Here is a 15673-nt window from a genome sequence, read left to right on the forward strand (position 1 = left end):
ACCACGCCCGGCTGACTTTTTGTATTTTTAGTAGAGATGGGGTTTCACCGTGTTAGCCAAGATGGTCTCGATCTCCTGACCTCGTGATCTGCCCGCCTCGGCCTCCCAAAGTGCCAGTATTACAGGTGTGAGCCACCGCGCCCGGCCCTTTTGAGAGCTTTCTTCTTTTAATTTTATTATGACTATTATTATTTTTGAAACAGGGTCTTGCTACTTCACCTGGGCTGGAGTGCAGTGGTGCTATCTTGGCTCACTGCAACCTCCGCCTCCTAGGCTCAAGCGATTCTCCAGCCTCAGCTTCCCGAGTAGCTGGGACCACAGGGCGTGCCACCATGCTTGGCTAATTTTTGAATTTTTTTGCAGAGATGGGGTTTCACTATGTTGCCCAGGCTGGTCTCAAGCAGTCTGTCCACTTCAGCCTCCCAAAATGCTGGGATTACAGGCAGGGTGCAGTAGCTCATGCCTATAATCCAGCACTGTGGGAGGCCAAGGCAGGAGGATCACCTGAGGCCAGGAGTTCAAGACCAACCTGGGAAACATAGCAAGACCCATATCTACAGAAAAAAATTAAAAGAAAAATTAGCTGGGTCTAAACTGGGCGTAGTGGCTCATGCCTGCTTTAATCCCAGCACTTTGGGAGGCTGAGGCAGGTGGGTCACCTGAGGTCAGGAGTTTGAGACCAGCCTGACCAACATGGTGAAACCTCAAACCTCATCTCTACTGAAAAATACAAAATTACGCCGGGCGCAGTGGCTCACACCTGTAATTCCAGCACTTTGGGAGGCTGAGGCTGGTGGATCACAAGGTCAGGAGATCGAGACCATCCCGGCTAACACGGTGAAACCCCGTCTCTATTAAAAATACAAAAAAAATAGCCAGGCATGGCAGCGTGCGCCTATAGTCCCAGCTGCCGAGGAGGCTGAGGCAGGAGAATGGTGTGAACCCGGGAGGCGGAGCTTGCAGTGAACCGAGATCACGCCACTGCACTCCAGCCTAGGTGACAGAGAAAGACTCTGTCTCAAAAAAAAAAAACAAAAACAAAAACAAAAAAAGAAAAACAAAATTAGCTGGACCTGATGTCGCAAGCCTGTAATCTCAGTTACTTGGGAGGCTGAGCCGGAGAATCGCTTGAACCTGGGAGGCGGAGGGAGGTTGCAGTGAGCCAAGATTGCACCATGCACTCCAGCCTGAGTAACAAGAGAGAACTCTGTCTCAAAAAAAAAAAAAAAAAAGAAAAAAAACACGAAGCTGTTTATTTAAGCTAGTGCTGTCCAAATACATTTGCCCATGGGTCCCTCCTTTTACAGAACTCATAATACCATTTCATAAGGCCATAAGTCTAACATTCCAGGAACCGGTTCTGGGAAAGACTCCTTATTCCCTCATTACCCTTAGCCAAGACTCCTCTCATCAGCATTACCAAGACCCAGTAACAGAAATCCTTCAATTAGAAAGTGAAGGTAACCATGTTTCAGGGTTGACAGAACTGAATGGATCACCTAAAACTCTTGTGGAGGAAAACTTCCAACTGGGCCAGAGGCCGATTTATTCTGCTTTGGAAACATCTGTGGTGTATTCATACTGATTGCTTTCCCCTACAGATGATTCACAGCTTTGTCTGTTTCAAATGCCTTTATGATATGAGAAATGAATAGACTGAATTGAAGCCATCTGCATCATAGGATGGGTTGTACTGTTTGACAAAAGATGCCCCTTTACATTTTCTAACATTTGGGGGAAGGGAAATCAATATATTTCAGGGACTAGTTCCTAAATTCATCTGATCAGTAAATTTCTGTTTGTGTATTTGTATAAAAATAAATAATGTAAGTCGTATGGAAAAACAGCAGACAGAAGAGGATGAGAGCAGAGACACAAAACAGAAGCAATGACGTGGCTCTCATAGATGCAAAGGTCTGTTTACAGGGCTTCAATAAGTCATAAATACACTCATCTCATACTGCATGATATTTATCTGGTGATATCCTGTTCATCCAGTTGTTAGAAAATCAGGCAAAATATGGAAATAAGGATGAAAGATTACTATGTGCCTTTTGAAAGACATACTCTCCTATTGTCTAATGGATCTGCATGTCTAAAATGTCACCCACCCTTCCTGCTACCAAAGTGTAGTCCTTGAACCTGCAGCATCAGCATCATGTGAGATCTGTCAGGTGCCGAGTCTCAGGCCTCACTCCAGACCCACTCTATCAGAATCTGCATTTTAACACGATCCTCAGGTTACTTCATATACAACACAGTTTGAGAAGCACTGATCCAAGGGATATAATCTTTGTCTGACTTCCTATTTATTAGGGTCCACAGACTGTAAAGCTCAATGTTAATTTGTGAAGATCGATAAATTGCAAATTATTTTGTCCACTAGACATGCAAATAATTTCTGCCCAGTAGAAAAGACAACCTCAAGGTTATAGTTTTATTGCCCTGCAGAACATTAACCATTTTGCATCTTATTTCAAGATTCTTTCCTTCAGTGACTATATATTCTTGGTTCCTCAAATTCTTCTTTGAGCTAGATTTACCATCCTGCTTTTCCCTCATTAATGGGTTTTAAATAAATATTTGACACATGTTCAGTGCATATGTATGAGAGTCGTTGTTTGTAACAGGTTTAAAGTTATAACTCACAAGCAGTCACCTCTCAACTGCAATAAGATACTTATCTCTACTGAACACTGTAATCGCTGTCTTTTCTTAGGAAAAATATTGTGCTGTCCAGAAAACAGTAATTGAGAATGTGCAATGTGATATAAAGAAGAATCTAGCATGGGCTTGTCCCTCAAGGATGGTCTAGTCTAAGGTAGAATTTAACTGTAGATACAAGGACAGAGAATTGAGAGCCTTGTAGTTCTGTTTCAGCTTTTTGCAGACACCACTCGCAGCCAAAGAACATTTTGTCTTGTTTCAGTTTTTGAATTTGAAGCCCTTTAGCATAATATATATTCTCCAGTTGTCCACATGCTCTAATACTCCTTATTTTCTTATATCAGGCTGTTTCACACGTGTGTGCTACCTAGCTGGCCACTGAAGTAACATTTAAGTTTACCACTCCTAACATACACACTAATCTATTAAATTCACTTCCACTAGTGCTACAGTGGTAAATAGCTGGTCTCAAAAGTATAACACACTCTAAGCAGCCTTTATTGGGAATATTTTTGCATATCTATCACACACAGACCTTGGACAGCCATGATGAGTATGAAGAGAGTAATGCTGCCACAACCAGTGGTCTTATTTATTACCCACCAGAGGGCAATTTATTTACATGTATAACAATGCACTTGAAATACATTTTCTAAGTATTGTCATCAATTTCTTCAGATACAAAAGAGTTCATTTAAATGGTTCTCGGGGCATAGAAACCATTGCCCCCATTAAACAGCAGAGATAGCTTTATTCTCAAAACTGAGCACTATTAAAATGTCAAAATAAATATTCTATAGAAATATAGCAAGGAGATAGAGTAGCCATAGGCAATATAGTCTAGTACCTTGGAAAATCAGACCAAGAAGTTCAAAAGCTGCTTTGGACAAAGAGTTTGGCATTGCCGATTAGTCCTAGCGGAGGTTATTTTCTTCTTTAGATGGATTTGTTGATAGTACATCACAGAAAGTTATTACGTGTCTGCTTTCACTAGGCATGACTCTCTTTTTCCTAAGTGCTTAAATTCACTAAAAAAGGAAAAACAGGCACTATAGAAACAGAGTCATTAATAATATAAATCTCACCTAGAGTCAAAGAGTAATATGGCCTGTCTCATTGTTCTGCATAAATAGTGATTTCCATGGCTTTCCATTTGTCCTCTCTATAGATTTTTCTCCTTTGGTGCATCTCATTGCTCATTTTCCTCTACTTCTTCAGAAGACTTAATGTCAACAACTTGGAGGAAATCAGCTAATAATACCTCTATTTCTCCTCTGGCCTTGCTAGCTACCACTATCCCCCTGCCATGGACTTTTTATCCCTGCCAGTAAGACCTGAGCTCTTAAACTTTTTGTTTCTGCAAGTGGGTCTTTAAATTTGCCTTCTAGTTTCAGTATATGGCTTGAGGTTCATTAATATGCATGGTATCCAACAGGTTATTTATGCCAGGGCTTACTTTGAAATTGCCTGGTTGGAATCTGTGTGTGTGTGTGTGTGTGTGTTTTCCCCCAAGACTATCTTCTGGCAATTTTCTATTCACTTTGTTCTTAACTGATGGATGGTATGTGGCTCTTGAAGTCAATAGCAGTTTTAGTATCATCTCAGGAACAATCTCCCTTAGCCTCCTCACACTGTATGAGGTTATCCTCCTCCATACTCTCCACATAATACAGAAAAAGCCTTCCAAATTTCTCTTTGGTCTGCAAAACACTATTTGAAGTAAATGGGCAGTCTATAGAATTGGGAAAATTTGGAACTGGAAGGTTCATGAGAGAGAGAAAGTCAGAGTGAGTTGGGGTGGGAGCTCAAGCAATATAAAGAAAAGAGAAATGAGTGAATCAGGCAAAACCATGGTGAGGCAAACACCCAACCCTACTCCATCCCAAATTCTTCACTGCATTTAAAGTGTTTATGTTAAGTCCTTTGCAAGTTTACGCTTTTTTTTAAGCTTTCAAAATCATCATAAGACTGCAGGTAGGTTGACCTCCTTGGTGGACACTTGATCCTTCCTACCCATGACCTATACAGAGAAGACCATCTCTTCCGGCTCCTGCCCCCTATCCTGAAGCCCAGCCTCCAACACTGAACTCAGAACTCACTCACACACGGTGAATATTCAGCTAAATCCATTTCTTCTACATAACTACTCACGTATATAAATAAAAAATAATATTGACTCTGGGCTTTTTGTATTTTGGAGTACTAGACTGTGAGTTTCTTGAAGAAACTACCAGCTCTTTTTTTTCCCCTGTCCCTACCTCATGGTAGCTAGGATCCTTTAGCCATTTAAAGAATACCTGGTAGCTTAAATTGACTTTTGCAAAAAAGCAGGTACATTTCAGGGAAAGGACAATAAAAGAGAGAGGGAGAGAAAGAGAGATGGTGAAACATGATTAATGGCCTAATGTTCTCTACCAGATGGAAGTGTTTTTAGCTGTTGGAGCTCAAGCAACCCAAGGCCAAGAGTGTTGGAATTATCCTAAGGAATGTAAGCTCCTAAAGAAAACTTACTCATCCTACAAATTGCTGGCCTAGTAAAATAGATTTCAAGGTATGAGTATTCGTTTTTTCCAGAAAGTGTAAAAGTAGAAACAAAGAGTAATGATCCTATAAAGATTTTGATGCCCTAATCCCCAGAACCTGTGAATATGTTACCTTTGCAGATGTTGATGATGGCCACACATAGAGAGACGGGAAGATTATCATAAATTATCCGGGTAGGCCCAATCTAATCACAGAAGCCCTTAGAAGCACAGGACCTTTCTCAGTCTTGGTCAGTGAGAGAGAGAGATGTGACGACAGAAACAAGATCGAAGAGATGCAGCGTTGCTGGCTTTAAAGAGGAATGAAGAAAGCCATGAGCCAAAGAATGAAGACCGCCTCAAGAAGGTGGAAAAAGCAACAAAACGGATCATGCCCCAGAGCCCCCATAAAGGAACACAGCCCTGCCAAACCGGAGAGATTATTCTGACTGAAACTAGTCAGAATAATCAGATTCCTCTATTCCCTCTTTCACTCTTCTCCACTTGACTATCTTTTCTCATCTTTAAAGATTCAGTACAAACTTCCTCTTAAAAAATCTGTTTTGTCGATATAAGCTATAATTTTCCAAAAAGTGGGGAGGACAATGTCATATTCCTTATAAGTGTAATTTGAATGATGGAATTAATTAATCATAATTTGATGGACTATAAAAATAAAGGACAATAAAACAGTATTCATGTCACTGCTTTTTAAAAAGAGATTAACAGGCTAGGCGCGGTGGCTCACGCCTGTAATCCCAGCACTCTGGGAGGCCGAGGCAGGCCGATCATGAGGTCAGGAGATGGAGACCATCCTGGCTAACACAGTGAAACCCTATCTCCACTAAAAATACAAAAAAAATATTAGCCAGGCATGGTAGCGGGCGCCTGTAGTCCCAGCTACTCAGGAGGCTGAGGCAGGAGAATGGCATGAACCTGGGGGGCGGAGCTTGCAGTGAGTCGAGATTGCACCACTGCACTCCAGCCTGGGCAACAGAGGGAGACTCTGTCTCAAAAAAATACTAATAATAAAAATAAAACAAAAAAAGGATTAACAGCACTCACGAGGATCCACCTACATTTACATTCATAAACTCCTGCTTTTCTTCTTCTCCTCTATTTGGATGCACATGTTCACATGCACACATGCACACACACATACACGCACACAAGTCAGCTCCACACAGCCTGGCCATCGAGTATCAGTTTATGGCTATTCAAAGTCAGACAAGTGAGCAATATATTTTGCTCCATGATCAAGGGTATAGACGGAAGGGAGTCAAAGAATGAAACCAGAAAATGTCAAGGCAAGTCTGAAAGGCACAGAAAAGGTTCCAAAACAAGGCATTTAAAACCAGAACCAAGGTTTCAGAACTAACAACTCACGATATGGTGGTTTTAAAATATATCCACAAATACTTTGCCAATCCTTTTTCCAAATGGTGAAAACTAATTCCACTCCAGTTGAGTGTGGGCTGAAATGAGTCCCTTCTAATGAACAGAATATGGCCAATGTGAACAGCATCTGATCAAGCCACAAAAGATATCACAGCTTTCTCCTTGCTCTCACTCTCTCTCATCACTTGTGGAGGATGCCAGTGGCCATGCCATAAGTAGCCTAAGGAGAGACGCACACAGTGTGGAACTGAGGCCTCCTGCCAATAGCCACATGAGTGAGCCATTTTGGAAGCCAATTCCCAAACCTTCAGACAATTACAGGCCCAGCCAGCATCTTGACTACAACCTCCTGAGAGTCCCTGAGCCAGAACCACTCAGCTAAGCTGCTTTCAAATTTCCAACCATAGAAATTATGATATAACAGATGTTTGTTGTTTTAAGCCACTAAGCTTTGAGATAATTTATTATATCATGATGGATAGCCAATATACATGAGATACAATCCTTATACCAGAAGTTACACATTGGAAGTCAAGATCTAGATTCAGTCTACAAATATATTTTCTTCAGCTCATAATAGTGGGATTTTTTTTATTAAGCCAACGTTTAAAAATCATTACATTTCATTTAGAAATCTAGATTGCCAGTCTCTCTAAAAAAATTTATGAGATTTCTAGCAACACAAAGTCCTGCATCCCACCTCTGGCAACAAGCAGTGGAAGCTGAGCACCTGCCATACAAGAGACACGCTGTCCCTCGTCCACCACAGCCACCACCAGAGACTATTCATCTCCATACTGACCCCAGAGGTCCTTGCCATTTAGATGGCTTCTGCATTGCTATTTAACTTTTAGTTGAGAAATATTTCCCAGTTCCTATATCTTTATCAAAAGTAGGAAACAAAAGATGTACTGAAAGATCTGTGTGTTTTCAAGAAATCCAGGAGAAAACTTATTTCTGAGCGGAAATGAAGAATATTCCTGTATATCAAATATGCCACTGTTGTGTACCTGTGCTGAATACATACAATTTAAGAACACATTTTTCATCCCCTGGTGGTTTTGCTCACTAGGCTAACTGACTGGTCCCTGTAGGTAATGGGTTGGCTAAAACTGCTTTTTCTCTTCCTGGACCCTTAGAAATGGAGCTAGGGTAAGGCATATGAGCATGCTAGATCTGGTCCTTCAGCATCTTAAAGGTAGCAGCCAACATTAGACCTTTCCTCTCATATTGCTTGTTTTCAGAAGAACTTCAGTTTTAGGAAGATACTATAACATCCATTAAATATTTTTCTGGCTTTGTACTTAGAATAATTGTTGAGCCTGAGTATCTTACTGGTTGTTGACTCAAATTATGTCTGACTACAACCATCTAGAATAATCAGAGATAGTTTTAGGGGCAACCCCTACTTTATCATAAATGCATGCCTTTTACTATTACTAATATTTCTGTGAGGGTCAGCAAACCACAGCACACAGGATAAATCTGGCCCACTACCAGTTTTTATAAATAAAGTTTTATTGGGACACAGTCACACTCATTTACTTTTTTGTTGTCTGTGGCTGCTTTCATACCACAGTGGCTGAGCTGAGTAATTCTGACAGAGACCTTACAACCCACAAACCTAATATGTTTACTATCTAGCCCTTTATCTCTAGCTGACCCCTGAACAAGAATGATAAAATACAAATGTTTTGGTGGTCAATAAGCTGAGAACTCATTGTGCTTCAAAAGAATACAACACAGGAAAAGGTAAGTTCACCATGCTTTCTCCAGAAAATTTACCGATAACTCATAGTCAATAACCCTGAAGCTTTCTTTACCTTACAAATAGACATAAATATAACTGGTTTTAAGTTGAAAATGAACTCACCGTGGCTAGTTTCTGAACATCTTCATCTGATGCTCCCAGAGACGCCAGACCTATTTCTTGTGAAAACTGAGCAAACTTAGGATCCGCAAGTAGTGGAACATGTCCCAAGAGTTCATGGCATGTGTCTCTGACAAAGACATCACAAAGACATGTTGTATAAGAAGCTTTAAATTACCACTGGTAGAACACAACTTAAAATCCTAAATAAGACCTTGTCACTATAATTAATTAGTTACTATAGTTCATCAATCCTTGGACTTTTTAATCATTTTAATATGTCTGAAATCCCAGTGCATCTCATAATCAACAGCAATTAAAACATATGATATATAATATTTTAATAACATAAAAGCAACTACCATTTTCAAGTTCTTACTATATGCCAAGTACATGGTAGGTGTTTTGTTGTATGCATTATCTCTTTTATTCTCAAAATAACCTTAGAGAATTGAAGTAACTTGTTAGCACAGGATCCTGTAGATCACGGATAGGAAAACAACAGCCATGGTCCAAATCTGTTCCATTGCCTGTTTTTGTAAAAAAAAGTTTTTCTTGAATATAGCCATGCCCATTCACTTGTGTATTACCTGTGGCGCTTTTGACCACACTGCAGAGTTGAGTAGTTGTGACTGAGACCAAAATAATTAATTAGCTGACCCTTTACAGAAAAAAAATTGCTGTTTCTTGCCATAGATAGTGAGGAAGGCAAAATTGGAATCCAATTTGTCATGATTTTTAAACTTTTGCTGTTAACCCTTAAGTTGTACTGCAACTCTGTTACACTTTGCCAGGCAATGGGTAACGGGAGAGGATTCTATTGTCATCAACATCAAAGTAGCTTTTCCAGTAGATGATTTATACCTCTAATATAAGCAACTTTCTCGTGATAACACACTATAAGAATCTCCCAGTTCTCTGCTTTGGTTAGCCTGAACTAGGTAATAATAGAAGCCTGGAACCCCTCTCATTTGTCTGAGCTTTCATTTGGAGCCAGATAAGTGGGCAAAAGACAGGTATCTTTCACAACAATACAAGGCAGATGCCTTCCTGAGTCATTGCCATGAATAATGAACTGTTCCATGATACCAAGCTGTAATGGAATGAATTACCCTATGGTTGTCTGGGAATGGATTGAGATGCAGGAACATTTTAAATTACTGACCAAAAAAAACACCAATTACCTAGGTAGTAATTAAAAGATATTTTTGATTTCACTTGTACTCCTCTGAAATCTATCACTTCAAATAGGTGCTAGAATACAAATACCAGGTGCTATCATTATCACAATTATAAAGTATGTTGGATGGTCACACAGTTGAAGCAAATGAATGACGGTCAAGGGCCAAGATTGATGCCCACATAAAATAGATAGCATCACTCAATCACTCAATCAAAAAGTCTTATTCTCACAATCCAAACCATATCCCCAACCTTGGCCAGTTACTTCATAGAGAGCAGGTTGAAAGGGCAGCCAATTGAGAATAGTGAACAGGATACTGAAACAAACTCCAAATTCATCCCTTGTCAACTGTGTCAATAACTTCCTTTTTTGTACATGAACTGAACTGAATTTGTTTTTTTTTTTTAAAAAAGGAATATGAGGTTGTTATTCTTCAATCGCATTGCTTATGGCAAAGAAGCAGATGCACTGGATTTCAGGGTATAGGGGCATTTAAATGTAATCCAAGCCCTTCATTTTACATATGAAGAAATGAAAAATAAAGAAGAGAGAGAGAATATACTGAGCTCCTACTATGTACTCGGTAATGTGCTAAATGTTTTCAAGTCACATTGGTGACTGAACCTTTCCTTACGTGTTTTATAAAGGAATAATAAATATAAATAAGAGAAGCTTTATTATTCCAATTTAACAAATGAGGAAGCTAAAATTTAGTAAATCTAAGAATCTTTTCCTAAGCTACCACATTTTTAGCAAAGACAGAGACAATTCTTTTCTTTTAATCAGGATCTCCCTTTGTTGCCCAGGCTAGAGGACAGTAGTGCAATCACAGCTCATTGCAGCCTGGACCTCGTGGGCTCAAGCAATCCTCCCACCTCAGCCCCTCAAGCAGTTGGGACTACAGGCACATGCCACCACACCTGGCTAATTTTTTGTAGAAATGTCAGGGGTGGAAGTTGGGGTGGGTTCCTCACGATGTTGCCCAGGCTGGTCTTGAACTTCTGACCTCAAGCAATCCTCCCACCCCGGCCTCCCAAAATGCTGGAATTATAGGCATGAGCCACTGCACCCAGCCCAGAGACAAGGTTCGAAATCAAATTTTTTGAACTCCAAACCTACACTCTTTCAGCTCTCTGTTGTTTCAATTTGTAGATATGGTGTAAGCAAGAAAGGGGCTGGGGCGTACATAGCTTAGGCCGTAGGAAGAGAGTTTAGTCAAGCTAGCTAGCGCAAGTAAGAAATGTAGTCAGTATTTCCTAAGTCTCTTTTCCTCCAACTCAGTGCTTCTCAACTTTCCAAATCACTTGAGCAGTGTTTTAAAAATACCAAATGACTAGGCCCTGCCTTAGACTAATTCAATCAGGCTCCCTGAGATAAACCTGAGCATTTTTTTTAAACTCTCACCAGGTGAATAATAAGACACAGCCAGGGCTGAGATTCACTGTCATAACTGATGACTCTAGGAGCTCTCCTAGCAAGCTTCAAGCAACCAGTACTTAAAACTACAACTGAATGTGATTATGTAATTGAGAGCTGCTCAAGTTTAATCCCACTAAAATTACATCATGATACTGAAGAATAATGAAAGGTGGTGACTGAGAGGTAGATGGGTAACTAATTCCTTCTCCATGTGCATTTGATTCAGTTAGAAGTCCAATACTTCTAAGCCGGGAGTGGACCCTATGGACTCATTCTTCTGATCAATTTTTTAAAAGGTCATGCCGCCTGCGCCAATTTTGGAATTAAGATCAAGTAACCCACCATGGAAAAATCTGAAAACCTCCATTGTAGCTCATGATGTAAATGCTAAAGAGCTCCCACTGATCCAGGCAAAAGATGTGGCAACAATAATTTTAAATTAGTCACTATGTCAACTCCAAGAAAATACTGAAGATGATGAATATTCTCTCATTGCATAAACAAGATGAGCAGAAACTAAAGTAACAATTATAGTGAATGCTTACTATGAGCCAGGCACTGTGCTAAATGCTTCATAACGTAAGAAGAGAATAGGGTAGGTCAAAGCTACAGTGGTGTTAGATGCTTGGTGCAATACGGAATTTACCTTTGAACTTGTTAAATACTTGAAGAAGGCCAATCCAAAAGACAGTCTTCTGTCTACTTAGATACTAATGGAGTCCAAAAGCTTACTGGTAGAAGGTAAGGTGAAAAGTTAGCAGTTAGGAAAATACTAGAGATCCAAAGACATTCAGGAGTCAGTTCTCCATGGTAGAAAAAGGAGCTATCACCTGAGTGTTAAGATGTCATTATCAGAAACCTATAACTCACTAGCCAACTTAAGAACCTTTAATACCATCACAATGACAAAGTAATCTAACTACACAAAGAAGAGGATAAAAGAAGTTATAAATTTGGAAGAAAAGAATCATACAATACGGCAGAGTGAGTTATATTGTTTCATTAAGAATGAAAGCCTGAAGCGAGATGTCTAGCAGAATTATTAATGGAACCTCAGATATACCCTTTGCTCTATCACAAGTAGAAATGATTATGCTGTATTTTGCTAGCTTGTGCCCCCTTCTCAGCTCCATTTCCATGCAGAGACCCTGAGAAAGACCTTCCCTTCAGATTCCTGAACAAAGTGTGGACACAGTATGTCATGGGGCCAAGGCTTTGAGCACCTGTATTTCAAGACCAAGAACAAGGTTATTACATTTTATGTCTTTGGTGAAACATTCTCAGAAATAAACACCATATTGTTCTCTATCCCACTGTCTTTGGCTAAGGTACATGTAGACAAAGGAAATTGAAGTGCCTGGAAATTCTTCAACCAGAGAGCAAAGATTTTTAACATTACTAATAAAAGCAATTCATTAACTTTGAAAAGTTTACATTTTTTAGATTCTCTGAGACCAGAGGACTTAGAAGCTGAAGTGACCTCCACTCTTTGGGGCAGAAAGGGGTTCCAGGCTATGAGTAGTCTGAAGGAGACTGCAGACCGCAAAAACCTTCTCTCTAACCTCTGTACCAATTAAGGTCTGCTGGGCTGAAATTATGCTATTAAACTTTATTTTACAAAGTGCAAATGCCACTGCACTGGGTCCTGCATGTAAAGTAGTTTGAGATCCCTACTTTGGTTGTATCATCCACAGCCGAACCCCTGAGTATCTAATTATGAACAGGTTTCTGATGTGAGTTCACGACTATTGCCTTATCTCACCAGATCTCTCCAAAAAGATTCAATTATTTGGCCATAATTGCACCTGTCAGCACATGCTGCCTCCAATCTCTACATCAGCAAACTTTTCTCTTTTTAACTCCTATCGCTTTGATACATTTTTGCCTGAATAATGCTTTTTAGAGTCCTTTTTACAAACGTGCTCTGTTCACTGGAAATACAAGACCTTTCAAAGCTGTTAACACTGTAAAACATCATGTCTCCTTTTTATTAAAAAAAAAAAAAAAAAAGCAAGAGCTGATATCAGACACTAAACTTTTGCTGCTCTAAATTGGAATCTTCTCTGATAAGCCCTGCTAGGGGGATTCTAAAGCCTGCAGAAATAGGTCCACAAAGGAGCCTCGGTGAAATGTCTCTGGGAAATTCTTAACTCAGTCCAAGAAAGTAGCCATCATTTTGCTATGAAGAAATAAGGGTTCTGGTTGTCAAGTTCAAATTCAAAATGAGTCTGGCATTTTTCTCCTCTTATCAGTTTTCAAAGCTGACTCCTTGCACTACATGTTGAACAACTCCTTTTTATTTTTGGTGTAAATTAAAGCCTTTACGAGGCATTGAGTGAGCGTCCAACATTTGCTTCCCATCCCAAATCTGCACATCTGTCTTTTAAAACGTATTTCTATAGGTTTTGTTTGCTCTAAATGACACAGAAGCCAACACTTTAGCTAAATCATGAAGAGAAGGAAAGGCAGATGAGTGGGAGAGGTGGAAACTTTGCATTAATAAAAGGAAGCAGGAGGATGAGCTGGGAGGCAAAATAGGGTGCGTTTTTCGGCTTTCACACAACATTTGGTGGGTAAATGCAAGTAATGTGGGATAACACACTGGGATGCATTGCAGACAGGTGACTTGGTTTGCTTTCATTGCAAAAGATGATAAGGGGAATTAACTTGGTAGTGAGGCAACTTTCTCTCAGGGCTTGTTTTGGAGCCATATACAGAGTTTCTTTAGTTTCGATTTAAAATAGCATACTGTAAAATCTGACCCAGATAAGATTTTAGGCAATTCTTATGCTCACTCCTTCTTATATTCCTATCATAGTATAACTACAAAGTCACTTTTTTTCTTTTTCTTTTTTTTTTTTTTTTTTTAAGTCGGGCACCTGGATGTTGCCCTGGAGAAAATCTTCTTTGCTTTTTCCCTTAGGAATCACATGGGCGTGCACTGATGTTTCTCTTCTTTATTACAATTCTTTTAAGACTGGCAGATATTATAGTTGTCTTTCTTAAAATTTAGTTCATTGTGTGCCTATTTGTACCAGGTGCTATATTAGGAACTCGGGCTTAAAAGTAAACAAGGCATAATCTTAGAATAACTCCTAGCAAAAGTCACCATCTGGTTTCAGAAAAAGGCAATCAAATAGCAAGTACAAACTTTCCTGATGCATCAAAAGAAACAATTTCCAGTTCTTAGAGGGACCACAGAAAGACTGCAATGGAAATTCTGTTTAGTATGTCACTAGCTCCCTACTGATATAGCTTAGATATTTGTACCCAACCAAAATCTCATGTTAAAATGTAATCCCCAATGTTGAAGGTGGGGCCTGGTGGGAGGTGACTAGATCACGGGGGTGGATTTCTCATGAATGATTTAGCACCATCCTCTTGGTGCTGTCCTCAGGATAGTGAGTGAGTTCTTCCGAGATCTGGTCATTTAAAAGTGTGTTGCACACTCCCTCTAACTCTCTCTCTCTCATTCCTCCTTTTGTCATGTGAAGTGCCTGTTCCCTTTCTGCCTTCCGTCATGACTGGAAGCTTCCTGAGGTCTCCCCAGAAACAGATGCCGCTATGCTTCCTGTGCAGCCTGCAGAACCATGAGCCAATTAAACCCCTTTTCTTTATAAATTACCCAGTCTTGGGTATTTTTTATAGCAATGCAAGTATGACCTAATAAACCCACCATTTCTGAAGTATTTCTTATTTATTGGAGAAATAAGAGATATTTAACTTTCTCTCCACCTCTCCGAGTTCAGTGTATTAAGAAAGCAATATAACACAACAGTCAAAAGCATATACCCTAGTGTCAGAGTTAAGTTCATCTCTCATATTCTTTTGTAGGCAAATTACTTAGAGCAGCACTGTCCAATGGGACTGTCTGCAACAATAAAAATGTTCTGTAGCTGTACCATCCAATATAATAGCCACTTGACACAGGTGTCTACTGAACACTTGAAATGTCACTAGTGCTACTGAAGAACTAAATGTGTACTTTTATTTAATTTTAATTAATAAATGTAGGTAACCACATCTTACCATATTGGACAGCACAGACATAGTGTTTTCTCATCTATAAAATGGAGATTGTAAGATTTCTTCTCTCTTATATTATTTTTTCTCTTATTGAGATGGAGTTTCCCTCATATCGCCCAGGTTAGAGTGCAGTAGCCCCATCTCAGCTCACTGCAAGCTCCGCCTCCCGGGTTCAAGAGATTCTCCTGCCTCAGCCTGCCGAGTAGCTGGGATTACAGGCACCCACCACCACACCCAGCTAATTTTTTTGTATTTTTAGTAGAGACGCGGTTTTACCATGTTAGCCAGGCTGGTCTCAAACTCCTGACCTCAGGTGATCTGCCCATCTCGGCCTCCCAAAGTGCTGGGATTACAGGCGTGAACCACCGCACCCAGCCATCTCTTACATTATTAAACGATGTAGTAAGAGAATGCATGGAAAATCTTAGTTCCCATCAGTTAGGTATTATTATTCATTACATTACATTGTATTTATATCTAAGCCTATCATACTCGAATAAGTTTTGCCCTTTGAGAAGGTACTTTATCACTTAAGAAGGAGTAAGTTTCTCTAGGATAGAGATTAGGCCATGTTCATATTTGGGTCTG

General features: G+C 39.8%; 1 protein-coding gene across 1 annotated transcript in view; it reads right to left on the bottom strand.

Annotated features, from left to right (window-relative positions):
* The window catches only part of TPH2 (tryptophan hydroxylase 2), a 99786-nt gene that overhangs the window by 30707 nt on the left and 53406 nt on the right, over positions 1-15673 (bottom strand). Inside the window, exon 8 of the mRNA XM_011978503.1 lies at positions 8461-8587. Within this exon, the coding sequence (XP_011833893.1) occupies positions 8461-8587 (127 nt within the window). The remainder of the gene's footprint in view (positions 1-8460; positions 8588-15673) is intronic.

This window comes from Mandrillus leucophaeus, unplaced genomic scaffold (genome assembly GCF_000951045.1).
Source record: "Mandrillus leucophaeus isolate KB7577 unplaced genomic scaffold, Mleu.le_1.0 Scaffold196, whole genome shotgun sequence".
Taxonomy (NCBI): domain Eukaryota; kingdom Metazoa; phylum Chordata; class Mammalia; order Primates; family Cercopithecidae; genus Mandrillus; species Mandrillus leucophaeus.